Below are 22008 nucleotides of genomic sequence, written 5' to 3' on the forward strand. Positions count from 1 at the left end.
CTGGGAGTTGAAATCCAGGCCTCCTTAAAATAAAATAAAAAAGTTTGCTACAGTTGAGAAAGTTAGGAGAGAATCGAGATATATTGCCTTATTTATTTGCTATTATTTTGTCATGAAAACCAACAGACTACATCGCAGCTTTTAAGATGGGTGGATTTGAACTTGCAGCTGGCTAGGGAATTCTGGGAGCTGAAATCCACCCAATTTAAAAGCTGCCGAGTTGGAAAAACACTGATCTGCATGGTTTAAAATAAGGACCAGAATCGGACTTCCTAAATCGCATAAATCCTCAAATTTATTCTTGTCTGAATGTCTGAATTAACTCTAGCAGTGTTTCTCCACCTTGGCAACTTGAAGATGTCTGGATATATATATATATTTAGTGTCACAACCCCTGGTATGCCCCAATTATGGGAGGAAGCTAACTGCTTCCATTCTCTGTCCATCGGCTCGTCACAAGAGACCATCCAGACAGAAAGCCCAATATTTTACTGTTGCCTTTTTACATTTGTGTTGTATTTGTGCATTTATTTATTTATCAAATTTATATATATAAATTTCTTAATTAGTTACATAATACCATAACAATCTTACAATCTTACTACTATTCTTAGAGTTACTAAAGATAACTCTTTTCCCCTTTCTTCCTCTTTTAGCCATGTTCTCCTGGGCTCTCAAAAATCCCACTTTTAATTCTTTTTCTTCTTCTCCCCCTTTCCTCCAATTTCTTCTTTTTCTTTTCTGTCTCCTGGTCTCTAAGGCAGCACCCTTAACCGCTGCCCCAAGCTACACTGGTGATTACATCAGGATCCTCCCAAGATTGGGATAAAGTAAAAAAAAAAAAATGACTTGAGCTGACCTTTTTAAGCCAGCTTTTATATGCAAATTATTTGAGGGAACTTAATACGTTGCGATCTCTAAAAATCACATTCAGGAGCAGTGCTTCGTTTTTTCAACCGTTTCACAGGAAGGCGTGCTACTGTTGATTCGGTGATCTCTTCCGGCATCCTCTTTGCTATGCCGTGGTGTTTTTTTTTTGGGGGGGGGGTAGTGTCAAAAGATCAGAAACACAAGATTTTTAATTGAAACAATTCGCTTTAATGATAAAACAATCAGGCTGGCTAAAAGTGTGGTCTTGTTGTTATACCGAATGTGGACGATAGCAGCAGGACCAATACTACACATGGGTAAAATGAACCTCACCTTAAGAAGGGAAGGCTCCCTCTTCCAGATGTTTCTCTCCTAAAATAAATTAAATGTAACCGGACAATTGTGGCAGATCTGCAGCAGCACAGACTGTGTGGCCTTTATTGTTTTTGAGAAAGCAAAGCCCCAATCCTTTCTTTTTAAATAGTTTGCAGGAACGGATAAAGACTGAAGTCAGAATAAATGGATAAACCCGCAATACAGTAAATTTTCAACATTAAGGCTTACGCGTTTGAAAGTATCAAGTAAATTATCCCAACAGGTTACATTGGTTTAACAAACATTAAAAGAAAGAGCAATGCGAGAAAACGGAGGTATTGCTCTGCAGGTAAAGATACAGCATTTCAGAGAAAGCTAGGCACAACGTTAAACCCCCCCCCAAAAGCCCCCGTTTTTGACACAGACGTTTTGAGCTTCGAACCCTGAAGTTTCAAACAAGTGTTTGCTAAATCCTTGGTAAGTGTAAAGTCACTCCGATCATCCTTCTCGCAAGCGATCAGCTAAAAGCCAAGTGCAAAGTTTAGAGCTGTTGTGGAATCGCCTGGCACCCAAATGATCAAAAATGGTTTTTCTGATTTGCAAAGGTTTCGATCTCCTCGAGACCAAGCTAGTAGTGGTGTTAGGAAGAGGCAACTTATCCACCAGTGAACTTTGGTTTCAAGTTAGTCCATTTAACTGGCTTTGGTAAAAAAAAAATTAAAATTAAAAAAAAAAACCCATTGCTCCTGACAAAATTGCAGCAGAAATATCCTAACAAAATACGTGTATTTCCCCCAATTCATCATCCTGACAAAAAGAATCGCAAGACGGAAAGCATGCATCTATCGATATGTGTAATCTGAGAAAAATAAAAATAAATAACTACGGTATGTTCCTTTTATTTATTTCCTTTGTAGCGTTTTCCCTCATCCGGTTCTTGGTCCAGGAAAAAAAACAAAAAACAATTCTTGGAATGTGTCACTTCTTGGTACTAAGTAAAACAGTGTTAAAGGTGTCTTTTGAAAGGATATTCTTTAAACATCGACAAAGTCACCTGTAATTGGCTCAATATTTTTAACACAGAAAACGAAACAAAAAAACTGAGGAGGCATGAAAACATGGGAACATTGTTCCTAAAACTGTGGTATTCCCCCAAAGGGAAAAAAAACACAGATTTTTAAATAGCAATAGCCAATTCTTTTTTTTTTTAGTACAGATGGAGCTTGTAGCTAAAAATGCAGAGGCTGTGCAATAAATTAGGCATGAAACTGTGGTGAAGAAGCATCGACCAAGTATTCCATTCCTTTCCCAAATGAAACAATGCGCAGTGGAGCATATGCTAAATTGCACTTAGAACTGCCTGCCTTTCAAGGCAAAGAAGGTGTGAGCACTATGACATAATTAGGGTATGTAATTCCTCTCTACCAACATGCATTTCTTTAACCCACCTTCAAGTCCAAAATGCAGATGGGGTGGGATTGGTCCTGTGGATTAGATTAAGATGACGGGGAGACAACTAGGTAGTGGAATAAAAGGCCGGGCCTTTCAATCCGATCTATTAAAAATTAAGATTATGATTTCTGATATTGTAGGCAACAGAATCTCTCCCCCCCCCCCCCGCCCCGTTAATTCAAAAGTAGTCTTTGGCATCTGTAAACTTTTATCCCCACCCCCACCCCTTTTTCAAAACTAAATAAAGAAAAAAAAAAAACATCGAACCGTCTATTAAAAAAATACAGTTTAGGACAAGCTCCTCGTTTCCCTGATGTAAAATTTTTCACAATTTTAAATAAACTGTAAACGGAGTACATTCAATATATAAAACTTCTGAGGTTTTGGCAGAAGGGCAGAGGGGAAAAAAAAATATTCAGGAATCTTTACATAGTAGAACATCTTGCTCAACCAAAGGGCTTTTCAACTTGTCTTTTACCAGGAGGAGAAAAAAGGCTTCCGGCTGTGGAAAGTCTGAGTAAATGCATTGCTCAAGTGAACGATCCTTCCTTGTGTCCCACTGTGGCTTCTCTCCACGATCACCCGAGGCATCTGGACCAGCTGAAGAGGGCTTCTGCCATCCTTTAAGGCCTGAGTAAGGTTAAGTATCTGCAAAAGAGGAACCATGCTAAGCTTAGCCTTGTCGCTGGCAAAAGCCGTCTACCGCAGGGGTCAGCAATTTGCGGCTCTGGAGCCGCACGTGGCTCTTTCATCCCTCTGCTGCGGCTCCCTGCCGCCGGCCGGCTCCACAATTGATAGGGCTTTCGGTTAGGACAGGTAGAGGAAAAAGGACGCTACGCTAGGAGGAGACTCTATTGTGGGGGGAACCGGACTTCCAGATGGCTCCAGAATTGAACAGGGGGCTTTGTGGCTCTTGGAGTGTTTAAGAGTGCCGATCCCTGGTCTACCTATAAGAGATCCTGCTATGTGCTCGCTACAGTAATATGGACACGAGACCGCACGCAGCATGGATGTAGTTAATGGAACTACATCCACGTGGAGGGAAGTGAGCAATGAGGTACTCCAAGGCTCTGTTTTAGGACCAGTATTCTTCAACATCTTGGAGTGGTGCCGTGGCCTAGAGGTGGAGCTCTCGCCTCCCAATCAGGAGGCTGTGAGTTCGATCCTAGGGAGAAGCAGATATTCGTCTCTCTGGGCACAAGGGGGATATATCTGCTGAACAAAACTGATAGCTGCATTCAGTTGTCCCGACTCTACTCCGCAAGGGATTATGGGGTCGTTAAAAGATGATGATATCCTTTATTATCTTCATCAATGGTGTAGATGAGGGAATACAGGCAGTCCTCAACTTACAACAGTTCATTTAGTGACCGTTCAAAGTTACAACAGCACTGAAAAAAATGACTTAGGGCCATTTTCCCACACTTATGACCAAGGGTCACATGATTTACATTCGGGATCTTGACAACTGACTCACATTTATGATGGTTACAGTGTCCCGGGGGTGTGTGTGTGTCAGGCGATCCCCTTTTGCGACCCTCTGACGAGCAAAGTCAATGGGGAAGCCAGATTCACTTAACAACCGGGTGACTAATTTAACAACTACAGTGATTCACTTAACAAACCTGGCAAGAAAAGCAATAAAATGAAGCGAAACTCAAAATTTCTGCCTTAACATAAATTTTGGGCTCAATTGTGACCGTAAGTTGTGGACCACTTATAATTAATGAAAACAAGTTGTGTACTAAAATCTAGAAAGGAGGGGGGGGGGGAAACCTAGATTCTATACTTAACTCAAAAGCAACTGCTACAATTATAGGTGAGGCAAAGATGCAAATTTAGAACACATTGTCCAAGAGAAAATCTCCTTACCTGTCCTCTCATCACAGACATTTGGTTTTCAAAGGTGGCTTTGTCAAACCCTTTGTCAGTCTTTATTGGGAGAAAAATAAATTGATTTGAGAAACCTTCATAAGTCAAATCAGATCCACCTATAAATAACCAGACTTAAAATAATAAGAAAGCATAAGAAACCATTAAAAAGCTTGTACAAAGTCCAATTAACTTTCCATAGTTTGACATTTCACTGTATTTACAGCTTAGAACAACAAATCTATATATATATATATATAAGTGATTTCGGAACATCATCACAAAATCTCCAGAACCGTAAAGCCTACAAACTTGAAATGTGGCACGTATCTTCCTCTTGGCGTCTAGGTGCTCGCTAAGAAAAGATTTTTTTTTGAAATGACCATCAGATCATTAGTATTTCTTATATTATTATTAACACGCTCTGAGGATAAGGAGCGAGATGTTGTACTTCCCCTCCCCACCTGAAAAGAACTCTGTTCCAACTGCCATTGGGCGTGGGTGTGGCCAGCACGTGGCTCATCCGGCCTGCGGGCTGGGAGTTTGGAGAGGATCAATGGGACCAGCCTGACAGAGAGAAGGGGATAAGAGAGGAGAGACTTCGGTGGGGCAAGGTGAGGGAGAGAAGGAGAGAGGAGAGGTCAATCATAATTATTCATTAATGTTTTCTAAAGCTTTTACAAAGCTTTTAACTGTCGATTTATCAAGCCCAACCACATAGTTCCGTAGCGAAGCACGGGTATCCAACCGACTAGTATGCTATAGAAGAAATATGCACAAATGTGCATTATTCTGTCCATTGCGGTGCTACTTTAAAACAGTCTTGTCCAAAAATTACTTTTGAAAATTTACCTTGAAAAGCTCATAAAGATCTTCACAGAGGTCCTGTACAAAATTCATGTCAGAAATACGAGGAAGTATCAAATCTATGGTCTCTTGAGAAAAGGGGACCTTTGCCTGGGGAAGCCAAGCCCAGTGGAATGGATCTGAGGGAGGGGAAAGAGACAAAAAGGGACGTGAAGGGAAGCCTTTCCGAATAAACAGGTTGAATGTTCAACTTTTCCATTGTAATGTTCAATTAACTGACTTTAAGATAAAGGTTCTCCTCGTACATATGTGCTTGTCGTTCCTGACTCTAGGGGGTGGTGCTCATCTCCATTTCAAAGCCGAAGAGCCAGCGCTGTCCGAAGACGTCTCTGTGGTCATGTGGCAGGCATGACTCAACACCGAAGGCACACGGAACACTATTTCCTTCCCACCAAAGGTGGTTCCTATTTTTCTACTTGGATTTTGTACATGCTTTCGAACAGCTAGGTTGGCAGAAGCTGGGACAAGTCACGGGAGCTCCCTCCGTTACACTGTGCTAGGGATTTGAACTGTCGAACTGCTGACCTTCTGATCAAGAAGCTCAGCATCTTTAGCCACTGGGCCACCGAGTCCCTGGTCTTTGCAATACAAAATCCGATTAATCATTTCTGTTCACATGAAATTAACACCTTAAAAGAAAAGCATGAATGCCTGCCTTCTGTTTGCTAGGTGGATATTATTATTTATTCTTTTGTGCATTAGGTTTCTATCCCATGTTCATGACTTTGTAAGTAATTCAAGGTGGCAAACATATATAATAGTCCTTCTTCCTCTTCTTTTTCTCCACAACCACCCAGTGAGGTTAATTGGGCAAGACAGAGTGACTCAAAGTCACCAAGCTTTCATGTCTAACAATTTCCTGGTTTCTAGGCCAGCACCATAACTTTACACTATTGTCCATCTGTAGATATACGCGGTGGCTCAGTGGCTAAGACACTGAGCTTGTCAGGCAGAGGTGTCGGCAGTTCGAATCCCTAATGCTACGTAACGGAGTGAGCTCCTGTGACTTGTCCCAGCTTCTGCCATACTAGTAGTTTGAAAGCATGTAAAAAATGCAAGTAGAAAAATAGGAACCACCTTTGGTGGGAAGGGAACAGCGTTCCGTGCGCCTTCGGTGTTGAATCATGTCGGCTACATGACCACGGAGACTTCTTTGGACAGTGCGGACTCTTCGGCTTTAAACGGAGATGAGCACCGCCCCCTAGAGTCGGGAATGACTAGCCCAAATGTGCAAGGGGAACCTTTACCTTTACCTTAGATATAATAAAATCTGCTAATAACAATTCTTGCAATCTCATGCATTCTTATGTAGGAAAATTCAAAAACTCACATGCTCTCCACTCATCCGGATGCTTGAAAGGAAAAGCAAGGCCATTATCAATTGCTGCAATTTGAATAATAGGCTCCTTTTCATTAATCCACTGGATCTCCTATGGGAAAACAATGAACAAAAACAAAATTCAGAAGTAATCAAGGCACGCCTATTTAGCACAAAAACAAAAACTTACATTTGAACAGAATATTAAGCCCGCGCAATATAGGTCATGCAATATTCTTTTCCATTTATAATTCGGCAATCATCTAGCACAAGTACCATATTTTTCAGACTATAAGACGCACCGGAGTATAAGACGCACCATGATTTTGAAGAGGTAATTTTTTTTAAAAAACGTTTTTGCACTTTGCAGGCACCCCAAACCATCTGCACACCTCATTTTTTTGGGGGGGAAGGGCATGCAGAGGCTTTGGGAGGCTTGTAGAGTGTCCTTGGGGGCTGGGGGGAGGGCAAAAATGAGCAAAAAAATGGCCTGTTTTTGCTTGCTTTTGCCCTCCCCAGCCCCGGGAGCACTCTGCAAGGCTCCTAGAGGCTATGACACATCCATTTTTGCAAAGGGGGCGGGGTTTCGGTAGGGTAGGCCAAAAATGCTGTATTCAGTGTATAAGACGAACCCAGATTTTCACCCTCTTTTTTTTGAGGGGGGGGGAAGGTGCATCTTATACTCCAAAATATAAAATTGATGACTGAGAAAGTATTGCACATGGTTTAATTCTATCTTATTCCATTAAGAACACAGGATGGGAAAGAATTCTTGATAGCATTCATAATCAGATACAGAACTGAACACAAATCCCATCACTTATTGATCACACTGCATCCCTATGATCAAAAACCAAAGGCCCTTTGTCCTACCTTGTCAGAAAGATCCGTCCCGTCGCTCTGTTTTTCATACTTCACCAACCAATTATCGTTGCCTCTATCTTCAAAGAAATGAAGGAGAATCACAATGAAATGAAAGGCAAAAGGGGTGCCGCACTAAAATCTGTCACAGCAATGAAATACAAGAATGAAACAGCTCGTAATATTTAAAGGTCTGGGCCTGTTATTTTAAACAAACTGCAGGTGGAATTTTTTAAAAAGCAAATTGCAGGTGACATTGCAACCGTCATAAATACAAACCGGATGCCAAGCATCTGAAAGTAAGTCATGTGACTGTGGGGACACTGCCATGGTCGTAAGTGTGAAGAATAGAATAGAATAGAAATAGAATAGCAGAGTTGGAAGGGACCTTGGAGGTCGTCTAGTCCAACCCCCTGCTTAGGCAGGAAACCCTACATCACTTTAGTCAAATGGATATCCAACATCTTCTTATAAACCTCCAATGTTGGAGCATTTACAACTTCTGAAGGCAGTTCGTTCTACTGCTTAAATGTTCTCTCTGTCGGGAAATTCCTCCTTAGTTCTAAGTTGCTTCTCTCCTTGATTAGTTTCCACCCATTGCTTCTTATCCTGCCCTCAGGTGCCTTGGAGAATAGCTTGACTCCCTCTTCTTTGGGGCAGCCCCTGAGATATTGGAAGACTCCTATCATGTCTCCCCTGGTCCTTCTTTTCATTAAACTAGACAGACCCTAAATAGTCCTGAGTCAGTTTTTTCAGTGCCGTTGTAACTTTGGTCACTAAATGAACTGTTGTTAAGTTGAAGACTACCCATATTAGTCTACCATGGTCCAGCCTAAAGGCAGTGACAATTCAATATATACCATTTAAGCCTTAAAGAACATGGACATTTCCTAGCCCGTTTTCCTCTGCTTGAATTTGATAAGAATTCAAGGATAATGTCATAAGAGATGAAAAGAATAATAATTATTTTTTTAAACCCTATTAATGGTAAATGTAAAGGTTCCCCTGGCACATATGTGCCAGTTGTCCCAGACTCTAGGGGGCGGTGCTCATCTCCGCTTCTAAGCTGAAGAGCCAGTGCTATCCGAAGACGTCTCCGTGGTCATGTGGCCGGCATAATTTAACACCGAAGGCGCACGGAATGCTGTTCCCTTCCCACCAAAGGTGGTTCCTATTTTTCTACTTGCATTTTTTACGTGCTTTCGAGCTGCTAGGTTGGCAGAAGCTGGGACAAGTCATGGGAGTTCACTCCGTTATGCGGCGCTGGGGATTCAAACCGCCAAACGGCCGGCCTTTCTGATCGACAAGCTCAGCATCTTAAAAAACCGTATTACATACCAGTATTTCTGATAACATAATCAAGCACGACCAGTTTCTCAAACTGGGACTGAAACTGCTTCCTTGTGTTCTCAGGCAAGGGGTCGGTTTCAAATTTCCTGAGCCAATAGTCAGCCTCCTTGTAACCTTCCACGAAAAGCTGAAAGGAGCCGACCTACGATTTAAAAAAAAAGAAAAAAAAGCCTGCATTTATGAAACAGGCCTGGACGCATAAAGCATTTATAAAGTGCTCTTTCTACGTGAAAGCAAATAAAGATGTTAAAGTCAATGCCCTTCCTAAGTACAGCCAGGAGTTTAATCAATAGATATAAAAATAACATTTATGGGGAAAGAAGATTCCACTGCTAATTGTCAAGTTCAGTTGGCTTGAGAATGCCTTTCAAAATGTATTTTTAATCTGAACCTGCACTTCAAGACTCAAAGGCCCAAAAGTCCTCCGATGCATGGTGGGGAATTAGAGTTTTGTCTGTGTTTTCTTGTATTTCTTGTTTAAAATAATAATAATTATTGCGGCACAATTCAGTAGCACAAATGATCCATTGGAATTTGTGCAAAAATTATAATATTAAAACAGCAACAAACTGGTGGGAACATCAGCCTGAAAAAGTCACCGAAAATCAGATGGTCAAGATCTTGTGGGATTTTCGCATACAAACGGACAAAATACTGGCGCATAATACACCAGACATCACACTGGTTGAGAAAAATAAGGTCACAATCATAGACATCGCAATACCAGGTGATAGCAGGGTCGCCGAGAAGGAACATGAAAAAATCGCAAAATACCAGGACTTAAAAATTGAAATTCAATGACTATGGCACAAACCAGCAGTGGTAATTCCAGTGGTAATCGGCACACTGGGTGCTATTCCAAAAGCACTGGAATTACATTTAAAACAGTTAAAAGTTGACAAAATCACCATCAGTCAAATGCAAAAAAGACGCACTGCTTGGAACTGCACGCATATTACGAAAATACGTTATGACGTCCGATGCCCCTGGGTGGGGCCCGACTAGTAACCAATGCGAAATCCGGCGAAAAAACTGGCCGCTGTGATACAATTGTGTAATAATAATAATATTGAAGTCTACTGAGGAAATAAGTCTTCTAGCTTCAAGATTCCTCGGTGGGGTGAAAAAAAAACTTTACTGTCTTTAGTGTTACATCAAGACTTAAAACTTTTCCAATTTTATACATTCCTAATTATTCCTATGTCTAGACATCTATTATTTCTAAGCTGTGCATTTCATGTTCCTATTATTTATCCATTGATACCAGTTTTCCCAAACTCTATAATATTCTGAGTCTTCCTAATTAGGAATGTATAAAAATGCATTTGAATAACAAATGGTTATGTTAGTTAAAAAGGATTGTAAAATTATTTTTAAACGTATTTGTATCTTAATGTTTTAAATTTTCAATAAAGGTTTTTTAAAAAAAACTTCAAAACTTTTCCTTATTATTTATACTTTTTATTACTTACAAATTATCCCAGAGCAGAAATAGAAAGAAAGAACAAACAGCCCTAAAATTGAAGCGGGGAACTGCCAAGGGTTTACCTTAGGAGGTAGTCCAATGCGGTGAAACTTTTTGCCAACTTTTGGCACTTTTTCCAAAGCGTATTTCTTGCCCCTCGACTTGGCACGATCTATTGCACTGTAGTTGAACGTCTCGCTTACAAACCAGACAACCTTAAACAAAGACAGTGGAATAAGGTTTAACATTTTCGTGGCGACACTGCATTCATCGAATCCACCTCTTTTCGAAGCTGTACAGGTAGTCCTTGGCAAACAACGGTTCATTTAGTGACTGGAGTTACAACGGCACTGAGGAAAAGTGACTTATGGCCGTCTTTCACACTTTCAATTTTGGCATCCTCGTGCGATCAAAATTCAGACGCCCGGCAAGTGGTTCATCGTTATGACCGTTGCAGCGTCCTGGGGTCACGTGGTATCCCCCTTTGCAACCTTTTGTCTAGCAAAGTCAAGGGGGAAGCCAGATTCACTTAACAACCAGGTTACTAACTTAACAACGGCAGTGATTCACTTAGCAACTGAAAGGTTGCACAATGGGACAAAAGCTCACTTAACAAATGTGTCCCTTACCAGCATAAATGTTAGGCTCAATTGTGGTCGTAAGTCGAGGACTACCTGTATCTTGCCTCTATGCTTTCTAGTAATAAACAAAGATGAAAACGTTTGTCTCCCTCCACTAAGTCATCAACTGCTCAGAAGTCAGAGGAGAATCAACCGAGGCACCTTGGCGACTTCATTTGAGGTGACTTCTGCTACAGTTGATTGCTTGCATTCCAGCAACATTTTTATGAGGCCAGTTTCGGAGAATTACAACGAAATTGCAAGTTGTCAAATTTGCAAGCCGTTGCAAAAAAAGGAGGAGTGAAAAAGTGTACAGGAAGGGAGAAAAGGGGATTGGCTGGATCCACCCTGAAAGCTGCAGGGTTGAGAGTGATGTCGGCAGCTCTGTATCTATAGCAGCGTATCGATAAAATATACCCAAAATTCCAATTGGACCCCCAGGCCAAAAAAGGGAAGGGCCCTTCACCTAAGCTAATTTTCTGCCTCATGCTGACATCTCCCTCAAATTCCACCAAACTCCCCCTGAGGCCAATATGAGCCAGCCGTCTGCAGTAGCAGCCAAAAAAGCCAACGCAATCCTAAATTGCATGAACAGAGGGGTACAATCAAGATCAAGGGAGATGCTAATACCACTTTATAAAGCCTTAGTAAGGCCACACCTAGAGTACTGCATCCAGTTTTGGTCACCACACTATAAAAAAAGAGGTGGAGACTCTAGAAAGAGTGCAGAGAAGAGCAACCAGGATGATTGGGGGACTGGAGGCTAAAACATACGTTGGACGTAGCTTGACCCCCTCCTCTCTGTGGCAGCCCCTCAAATATTGGAAGATGCTCTCCTGTCTCCCCTGGTCCTTCTCTTCACTAGACTAACCAGGCCCAGTTCCTGCAACTGTCCAGGACGTTGGGGGACTGGAGGCTAAAACATACCTTGGACGGTTGCAGGAACTGGGCATGGCTAATCTAGGGAAGAGAAGGACCAGGGGAGACATGAGAGCAGGGTTCCAATATTTGAGGGGCTACCAGAGAAAAGAAGGAGTCAACTTATTTCCCAAAGCACCTGAAGGCCAGACAAGGAATAATGGATGGAAACTGGAGATATTCAACCTGGAAATAAGGAGAAATTTCCTGACAGTGAAAACAATCAACCAAGGAGCAGAAGTTGCCTTCAGAAGTAGTGGGAGCTTCATCACTGAAAGCTTTCAAGAAGAGACTGGGCTGCCATTGGTCAGAAATGGTGTAAGGTCTCCTGCTTGGGTGGAGGGTTGGGCTAGATCAGTGTTTCCCAACCTTGGTGACTTTAAGTCCTATGGACTTCAACTCCCAGAATCCCCCAGCCAGCATAGCTGGCTGGGGAATTCTGGGAGTTGAAGTCCACAGGACTTAAAGTCACCAAGGTTGGGAAACACTGGGCTAGATGATCTTCATACAAGATCCCTTCCAAGTCCAAAAATTAGTTTGAAAGGTTTTCATTTAACATTTTTTCACAGTTTTGACCAGAAGTTCTTTTCTCCATGCTCAATTTATGTTGCAAATCTCTCCTACCTTCGTTTTGGGTACCACTCCCAATCCTAGTTTGCTGTCCACAAGGTAAGCGCCAGCTTCCGAGAGGTATCCCTGATTAGGAACAAGACAGCCTCTGCCAAAGCAGCAAGGGCAGCAGATCTTGTGGAAATATTTGGTCCATTTCGGATTGAGATGACCGTAAGGCTCTTCAGATTTGGGTTTAAACACGCCAATACTTTTCTAAAGGAGAAGGGGGTAAAAAAAGGAAGAACGAATAAGGAATCATAAAGAAAGGAATCAGGAAAATGTGCACTTGTTTGCTAGTCGTACATAGAAATAGTTTATAAAAACATGTATTTTTAATTTTTTCATCCCGCCTTTATTCGTTTTATAAATAACTCAAGGTAGCAAAAAGACCGAATGTTCCATTCTCTTCTTCTCCTCAGCGCAATAACTCTGCGAGGCGAATTGGGCCAGAATGGGACAACTCGCTGCGGCCAGCTTACTGCAGGACAATTTAACAATTCTGTGTAATTCTTTAAAATAAATTAAAAAATCATTTTGATTTTGCCCTTCACATTTCATTCTGTCCTTCCTTTGGCATCCTTTCTTTATATGATTCCGTACCACCATTTCTTTGATGTTAGTGTAACTCTGGTCCTGCAGCGAATTGTCCCAAATAGAATAGGAAGAATAGAAATAGGAATAGAATAGAATAGAAAATGGAATAGAAAATGGAATAGAAAATAGAATAGAGAATAGGAATAGGAATAGAATAGAGAATAGAATAGAGAATAGAAATAGGAACAGAATAGAATAGAAAATGGAATAGAACAGAGAATAGAATAGAGAATAGAATAGAATAGAAAATGGAATAGAAGATGGAATAGAAAATAGAATAGAAAATGAAATAGAAAATACAATAGAGAATAGAAATAGGAATAGAATAGAGAATACAGTAGAGAATAGAATAGAATAGAGAATAGAGAATAGAAATAGGAATAGAATAGAGAATAGAATAGAGAATAGAATAGAGAATAGAATAGAATAGAGAATAGAATAGAGAATAGAATAGAGAATAGAATAGAGAATAGAACAGAGAATAGAACAGAGAATAGGAATAGGGAAGGGAAGAGAATAGGTGAAGGAATAGAATAGAGAAGAATAGAGTAGAATATAGTGGAACAGAGTAGAGTAGAGTAGAATAGAATAGAATAGAATTCTTTATTGGCCAAGTGTGATGGGACACAGAAGGAATTTGTCTTTGGTGCAGATGCTCTCAGGGTACATAAAGAAAAATAAAATACATTCATCAAGAGTCATAAGATACAACCCTTCGTGATGGTCATAGGTTACTAATAAGCAATCAAATCCTACTAGGAAACAAATAAAACAATATAAATCGTAAAGATGCAAGCAACATGGTTATAGTCCTACGTGGGAAGAGAGAGGTACTAGGAAGGAAGAGAAGAAGAATAAGTAGTGCAGTCTTGGTAGGTGAGGTGAGAGAAGTGAGGGGGTCGTGGGGAGTCAGGCACAGCAAATTGCCACAGATCCAACTCTGACCAAGAATGGTTGGTCCGAAGTCACCTGAGTGGGCTTCCCTGCCGAAGGGGGCACCAGAACTCAACTTCTACATCTCCAAACAACACGGAAGAGAAGCCTTGATGGTCTTGGCCAGTGCTGGCTGGAGAATTCTGGGAGTTGAAGTCCACAAGTCTTAAAGTTGCCAAGTTTGGGAACCACTGGTCTTGGCTCTCTAAAGCTACCTGGTTATCTAAAATTCAACGTCACTACCGTAGGGGGTGTCAAACTCGATTTCACTGAGCCGCATTGGGGTTGTGTTTGACCTCAGGAGTCCGCGGGGGGTGGGGGGGGCATGGCCAGTTCGACATCACTCATGTTGAGGGCATCCGTGGAGGCGCGAGGACTTTGCCAGCAAAAAAGAGGTTCCCGGGTTCTGTTTTCGGCTGCGACGGCCTCCCGCAACCCTCTGCCAGGGAAAACGGAGTCCGGGGTGTGTGTGTGGCAGGGGCACCGTGGGCCAGTTCTCTGCTGTTTCCAGGGCAGCCCCACGGGCCACCTCTAAGCACCCCCAGGCCTTGAGTTTGAAACCCCTGTTCATTCAATGACCTTTCAAAGTTGCAACGGCACTGAAAAAAAGGGCTGTTTTTCACGCTTAGAGGATCATTTCAACATCCCCAAGCTCACCCAGTCCAAATTCAGACACTTGGCAACTGACTCACATATGTGTCGGTCGCAGTCTTGGAATCATGGGATCACCACGTGTGACCTTCTGACAAGCAGAATCACTTAGCAACCGTGCAACTGCAGTGTTTCAGTTAATTCTGAGGTGTTAAAAGTTGCGTAAATTCAAAATACAAGTCGAGCATCAAAATATAAAGGCTTCATTTTTTTTTTTTTGCAACTTCACCTTCCAAAACAGATACACGCAGCGTTTAAACCGTAGTCACAATAAAGCATCATGTTTTATTTATACAATATCCATTAGCAGAATAAAGAGCGTTCCAAAAATAAAATCAAAAACTCGATACGATGCTGTTGTTGTTTCGGAGCTGCCATTGATTTCGGGTGGAAAGAAAAGAGGAAAAGGCAGCCCTGACTTTGAACATGAAGGAGCAATAAAACTAGCAATTTTTTTTTCACTCTCACGGCAATGTTTAGTTCAGCTCTGACGAGAGTTTTACTTGCCCTCAAATGCAATCACTGCATATTTTCCCAATATACTGTAATATTGACTCTAATAGTGTCCCTAAAATTAAGGGCGATGCATATTTTGCAACACTTGGCAAACTAAAATAATAATAATAAAAACTAATGGCCTGAAAAGAAGAGACTACATGGCAAGTCACGATAAACAAGAGCAGGTTCCACTAGTTATGCTATTACAGCATTTATGTTTGAGTGCCAATCGATGCCTGGCGTGGAGCCAGAGGCACAGAAATAAGCCAAGCCTGTATAAAATTCTGAGCCAATCTGTCTTCTTTAATAATGAATGGCCTTAAGAGGGGAAGGTGGAGGCATTGATCTGACATTCAAAATGGGATTGCATGGATACAGGAGGACCACCACTGAATTATCTGCAGTCGGAGTCTTCAAGGCCCAGCTGCTAAGGCAATGATTGCATTAGCAGTTGGCTTTGGGGGAAACAGCTGCAACATTTGTTTTCATGCCAGGATTCATTACATAGGCAATTATTTCCAATTTTGCTCCCTTATTTCCTCTAACTTTCTTTTGTCTCCTCTGCATCTTCATCTCTGCAGCCATATTCAATTACTGGCCTGGTTCATGTTTACTTCCTGGTAAAGGAGGGAATTACTATAATAATCCTAGGCTGAATAGCAGAGAAATATCAATATGCTGATATTTTAAATATATTTTTATACATTATTTGCAAATAAATAGGCAGAGAAATAAGCCAGGAAAAATATCAACAATCTCAGATATGCAGATGATTCCTCTCTAATGGCAGAAAGTGAAGAGGAGCTAAAGAGCCTCTTGATGCGAGCGAAGGAGGAGAGTGCAAAAGTTAACTTGAAACTCAACATTAAGATGACTAAGATCATGGCATCTGGCCTTCTCAATTCCTGGCAAATAGATGGGGAAGAAATGGGGGTAATTAGAAAATTTCTGATTTGTTTTTAAACCCTGGAGCATAGATTGAAATACGCCCATCTTACACTTTTCTCTCCTCCCTCCTACCTTCTGTTTTCTATCTTCTATACCACAATTTGGCCCTCCCACTTCCTGGCAAATAGATGGGGAAGAAATGGAGGTAGGGACAGATTTTATCTTCCTGGGCTCTAAGATCACTGCAGATGGGAACTGCAGCCAAGAAATCAAAAGAGGCTTGCTCCTGAGGAGGAAAGCGAGACAGCAGACTAAAAAGCAGAGACATCCCCCTGCCAACAAAAGTGTGTCTAGCCAAGGCTGTGGTTTTCCCAGTTGCCATGGATGGCTGTGAAGGTTGGACCATAAGGAAGGTTGAGCGCCAAAGAATGGAGGCCTTTGGACTCTGGGGCTGGAGAAGAAGACTCCTGCATTGAGTCCCTTGGACTGCAAGTCATCCAACCAGTCAGTCCTAGAGGAGATCAACCCTGGCTGCTCTTTAGAAGGCCAGATCCTGAAGAGGAAACTCAAAGACTTTGGCCACCTGATGAGAAGGAAGAAGGACTCCCTGGAGAAGAGCCTCATGCTGGGAACGATGGAGGGCAAAAGAAGAAGAAGGGGACAGCAGAGAAGGATGAGGCTGGATGGAGTCACAGAAGTAGCCTGCATGAGCTTAAATGGACTCCAGAGGATGGGAGAGGACAGGAAGGCCTGGAGGAATGTGGTCCATGGGGTCACGATGGGTCGGACACGACTTTGCAACTAACAACAACAAATACCAGTAATTGTGAAGGGAAGGCTGCTGTAGAACTATTTTAGTATGGAGCTACTTTATGGAAGATAGTAGTTATACTAAAAATCCTGTTGCGTTTAATATTAATGTCCTTTCATCCAAATTTCTTATGCCATCTAATGTTATTGAGCATCACATGCACTTCAAGGATTTATGAAGCGTATTTTCCTTGTGTATAAAGCAACCTTATTTCCTCAATTTTACTTGATCCAGAAATTCAGGTCGTGCCACTGAGCTGTATTATTTCAACACAAAAGATAAATATGACCCACATTTTACTGTTTAGCAGGATTTGGAGATAGATCCAGAACAAAACAGCAATTCTGTTTCCCAGAAAGATGCAAGATACAATGCTCTTATGGATTAGTGCCCTTTAGTTTCTGAAGATTTTTCCAAGTTATATCACAAAAAAATACAAAACCTGGCCTCTCTCAGCTTTCTCCAATCCAACTTCCTCAGATAATATCACCCAAATATTTGCCAGTTGTGGACAGCTACGATGAGAGTTGGACATCAACAGGAGTTATGAATCTAAAGTTAGAAAATGTGTGTGTGCGTGCACACACCTATGCATAAATTGTGCCAGCAAGTTGGCTTCAACTCTTAGCAACCAGGCAGACTTTCATACAGATTACAAACATGATCTTTTGAAACACATTACAGACAATAAATCATATGTTAAAGAATTCTGACCCTTCATAAAGCAAGAGAATTGTTATGGGACCAAAATGAGAGTTTTCTTACAATTGATCATGAAGTCTTTCCAAATAATATAAACTGAAGAAATGTTGATCCAATAAGCTCCAGATATACATACACAACAAAAAAGGGAATGTTTTAGTTAATTAACCAGGACTAAAAATCCCACGGTTCCCTCCGTCCATGCTGTCTATGCATTAGGCACAGAGTAGGACTATGCACTTGTTATTCTCCTAATAGCAAACTGTAATGCAAATACAAACTTCTGGCTTCTACATATTGGGAAAGAACGAAGGAAGAGATACCCCTACGCGTGGGCTCAACAAACCGTGGATATGCTGAAATCCATTTAGGATTGGATTGGATTTATTCGATTTGTATGCCGCCCTATTCCCAAAGGGACTCAGGGCGGCTGAACAAAAGCCAAAGGGAGGGGAGAACAATACAGAAAAGTAAAACAAAAACAAAACAGGACAATACAAACAATTTAAAAAACACAACAAGCACAGCCAATTCGAGTAGGGGTGGAACTCAACAACCCCAGGCCTGCTGGGACAGCCAGATCTTAACGGCTATACGGAAGGCCTGAAGGGTGGCGAGGGTCCGAATCTCCACGGGGAGATCGTTCCAGAGGGCCGGAGCAGCCACAGAGAAGGCCCTCCTCCGGGTGGTCGACAGCCGGCACTGGACGATAGATGGAATTCGGAGGAGGCCTACTCTGTGGGATCTAATGGGTCTATGGGAGGCAATTGGCAGAAGGCGGTCTCTCAAGTACCCAGGTTTAGCAGCCCTGCTAGCAAGACACAGCAGTAAAAAAGGCTTTACGCTTGGTCGTTCTGATAAGCTGCAAGGAAAGGAGCCTAGCATCGCTGTGCGCAGATACGCACGCTCAATCCTGACCATGGCAAAAATAAAAAATAAAAGACTTCACAAAACCGCTCAAGCCTTTGATAAGACAAACCCGCGAAGAATCCCGAGGGCACTCACTCTCTTAGAGTCTTTGACAAAGTAGCTTCCGCTGGAACCTTGGGAGATTCTCTCCGGGAAGACTTCGCTTTCGATGGCTTGTTCCGCTTGCTGCATGACTTCAGCAAATTCGGGATCATCCACAAAGAAATCCATCTCGGCGATGCTTGCAACATTTCCTGTGGGTATTGAGACAATCATTTCAAGTTAGTGCAATCAGCTGATGGTTTCTTTCCTTTCCTCAACTCCGTTTCGCACCTTCCTCCTTCCCCCCCTTCACCTCTCAATATACACTCAACATTGGCTTACTTCCTACCGGTAGTAGGAAAAAATGCGGAGACACAATACGAAGGCCAAGATAATATATACAGGGCTGCAGATGCTACATTTGCATAATACAGCTAGGGGGTTGGAAATTTGACTCGACAATCGTTGGAATTAGTGAGGGCTGAACCTCATAGGCACAAGGACAGCATGCAGAACGAATTAGATCAGATCCAAATAAAGATAAAGGTTCCCCTTGCACATATGCGCTAGCTGTTCCTGACTCTAGGGGGCGGTGCTCATCTCCGTTTCAAAGCCAAAGAGCCAGCGCTGTCCGAAGACATCTCCGTGGTCATGTGGCCGGCATGACTCAACGCCAAAGGCGCATGGAACGCTGTTACCTTCCCTATTTTTCTACTTGCATTTTTTAATGTACTTTCAAACTGCTAGGCTGGCAGAAGCTGGGACAAGTCACAGGAGCTCACTCCGTTACGCGGCGCTAGGGATTTGAACCTTTCTGATCCACAAGCTCAGCCACTGAGCCACCGCGTCCCACATCAGACCCATATAGAAGACCGTTAATATTGAACGCGGCAGAGATTCCATTCCAGTCTTCAGAATCAACAGTGAAGTGGATTTCTGTGACAACCAAGGATGGGCTCCAGTTCAATCTTGTATACTACTCTACTCTTTACTCCCGATCCTAAGTCTCACAAGAATACTGGCCACAAAGGAACAAGCGCATAAACGATTCCCTAAGCATGCATCCAGCTTCAACACTTTGCTCCTGTTTTTTTTTTAAATAAGTTTAACTAAGCCACACTTGTCCTCCCACCTTCAACTCCAAAGTGCTGGGATATGGCCCCCCCAAAGCAGCTGCAGCCCACCCAGTGGTGGGACTCAAATAATTTTAACCACCGGTTCTCTGCCCTAATGATTTCTTCTAACAACCGGTTCACCGAACTGCTCAGAAAGTTAACAACTGGTTGTCCCGAAGCGTTGCGAACTGGCTGAATCCCACCACTGAGCCCACCCTTAATTCAGTGCTCGAGGGACTGCCACAAGATCAGCCAGCGCACTTTGTGCATAAGCTGGGACTGAAACTCGCAGGCTCTCTGTTGCTGCCCTGATGCCTTAATCCAGGGCTCCCCAAACTTGGCAACTTTAAGACTTGTGGACTTCAAGTTGAAGTCCACAAGTCTTAAAAGTTGCCACGTTGGAAGACCTCTGATCTAAGTGGAGAGAGAGGAAGGGATTACAAGAGAGTAAATTATGCTGGCTGGAGAATTCTGGGAGTCGAAGTCCACAAGTCTTAAAGTTGCCAAGTTTGAAGACTTCTGCCTGAATCCCTACTCTCAAGGGGTTCTTCTCCTTCCAGTCAGCCTTGACTCCAGGAAACTCCCTGGAACTCGTCTCTGCAGTTTTTTCAAAGCAACAGACAGATAGTTCTCGACTTACGACCACAATTGAGCCCAAACTCAAAACATTTGTTAAGTGAGTTTTGCTGCCACTTTACAACTTTCCTTGCCACAGTTCTTAAGCAAAATACACCCCAGTTGTTAAGTTAGCCACACGCTCATTCAGCCTATCCAATTAGTCTATTGGTTTTGCTTGTCCGAAGGTCGCAAAAGGGGGTGTCACGTGACCCCAGGACATTGCAATATGAAGTCATCAATGTGAAGCAGCTGTCAAGCATTCAGAGAGCAACTGGCCCAACCCCCCCCCCCAGCTAGGACTTCAAATCAGTGCTCCTTTCTCGCAGGGACTCCACGAGGGGCCGCCTTCCATTCATGGCCACCCAACCATCAGGTCGTCCTCGACCCGCAGCCATCACTGAGGCCCAGATTTTACATTGCTAAGGGAAAGATTTTGTTCTGCTCCACTTTAAGACCTTCCTTGCCCCAGTTGTTAAGTGAATCACTGCAATTGTGAAGCCAGAAGCACCGCTGTGAACCGAATCCGGCTTCCCCGTTGGCTTTGCTCGTCCGGCGGTCGCAAAGGGGGAACCACCTGATGCCGGGGACACTGCAACCGTCGTAACTATGAACCACTTGCCAAGCATCTGGTTTGGTCACGTGACCACAGTGGGTGAGCAAAAAATGGCTGTGTGTGAAAAACGGCCCTGGGTCCCTTTTTTTCAGTGCCGCTGTAACTTCGAGAGGTCAGTAAACAAACGGTCGTAAGTCGAGGACTGCCTACATCCAAATTTTTGACCATGGGGATGCTGCAATGGTCATATAAGTGTGGGAAAACGGCCCAAAGTCCCTTTTTTTCAATGCCCTTGAAACTTCGAGGGGGTCACTAAGCCAGCTGTCATAAGTCGAGGACCGCCTATACTCCCCCCCCCTTGGGGAGACCCAAGCAGGAAGAGCAAGAGCATCCCACATCTGGCCTCGCCCCCTCCCTCTGCGCAGGCGCGGTTTCCTCACGCAAGAGCATCCCACGTGAGGTTACGCCCCCTCTCCCTCCTCTGCGCAGGCGCGCTGTTTCCTCACGCAAGAGCATCCCACGTGACGCGATGCCCCCTCTCCGTCTGCGCAGGCGCGTGCCCCGCTTCCTCAGCCGTCAACGTCTCCTCCGCCTGGCTACGCCTCAGCTCACCTGTCCCCTCACGGGCCCTCCGGCCCCGGCCCGACGCCGACGCCGCGCCCAGGAGCGGCTCAGACTCCTCGTCGTCGCCTTCCTCCTCGTCCTCCTCACAGGCCTCCTTGAACGGCTCCCGAGCGGCGAGGAGGCGAACGGCTCCGCCGGGAGCGGTCGGCGCCGCCCGGCCGGAAACCGCCACGGCCGGCGGTTCCGTCTCCAGCTGCAGGAGCTCCTCGTCGGCCTCTTCCTCTGCCTCCGCCTCGGGGGAAAGCACCGAGCCGGCCTCCGCCATGGGGGCTCGCGGAGGCAACGGCCACTCTCGGGCTCGAGCGTCGGAACGGCTGAGGGCGCATGCGCCCCGGGCTCGGGAAAGGCGGAGAAGGAGAGTCTCGCGCCTGCGCGTAGGGACCCTAGTGCCTGTAGCTAGCAGGGGGCGGGACCGAGTAGGAGGCGGGGCTTGACTTCCAGCCCCGCCCTTCGCTTTTTCCTCACCTCTAGCTGAAAGGCAAAACAATGAATTCGTGGGAACTTTGCAGCAAATGCGGGGAGGGTCAGAAAGGGAAAATTTTTCATTGCA

At 43.5% G+C, this 22008-nt stretch overlaps 1 protein-coding gene across 2 annotated transcripts; it reads right to left on the reverse strand.

Moving 5' to 3' along the window:
* Nucleotides 1-1075: 1075 nt before the first annotated feature.
* Nucleotides 1076-21786, reverse strand: PI4K2B (phosphatidylinositol 4-kinase type 2 beta). Of its 2 annotated transcripts, XM_087724889.1 has the most exons (11): nucleotides 21447-21786; nucleotides 18603-18760; nucleotides 12533-12733; nucleotides 10454-10585; nucleotides 8894-9047; nucleotides 7568-7635; nucleotides 6707-6806; nucleotides 5362-5495; nucleotides 4974-5108; nucleotides 4510-4569; nucleotides 1076-3285 (listed from the first exon to the last, which is right to left on the reverse strand). In XM_087724889.1, the coding sequence occupies exons 1-11, from the start codon at nucleotides 21721-21723 to the stop codon at nucleotides 3112-3114; spliced, it is 1593 nt and encodes a 530-aa protein (XP_087581015.1). In that variant the 5' UTR covers nucleotides 21724-21786; the 3' UTR covers nucleotides 1076-3111. The 2 variants fall into 2 exon arrangements, with proteins under 2 accessions (XP_087581015.1, XP_087581016.1); XM_087724890.1 differs by lacking the exon at nucleotides 4974-5108 and having other exon boundaries at nucleotides 21447-21782.
* Between the last annotated feature and the right edge of the window lie 222 nt (nucleotides 21787-22008).

Source organism: Thamnophis sirtalis, unplaced genomic scaffold (genome assembly GCF_051295495.1).
Source record: "Thamnophis sirtalis isolate CommonGarterSnake01/CBP01778 unplaced genomic scaffold, rThaSir2_p1.2 scaffold_10, whole genome shotgun sequence".
Classification (NCBI taxonomy): Eukaryota; Metazoa; Chordata; class Lepidosauria; order Squamata; family Natricidae; genus Thamnophis; species Thamnophis sirtalis.

What these genes read in the sequence shown, in the direction of transcription:
- PI4K2B (XM_087724889.1), bottom strand. Translation starts at nt 21,723, where the DNA reads ATGGCGGAGGCCGGCTCGGTGCTTTCCCCCGAGGCGGAGGCAGAGGAA. An exon ending in TTATGTTATCAGAAATACTG is followed by an intron (nt 7,636 to 8,893) that starts GTATGTAATACG and finishes ATTTCTTTGAAG; the next exon opens with ATAGAGGCAACGATAATTGG. An exon ending in TGTCTGTGATGAGAGGACAG is followed by an intron (nt 3,286 to 4,509) that starts GTAAGGAGATTT and finishes CCTCTTTTGCAG; the next exon opens with ATACTTAACCTTACTCAGGC.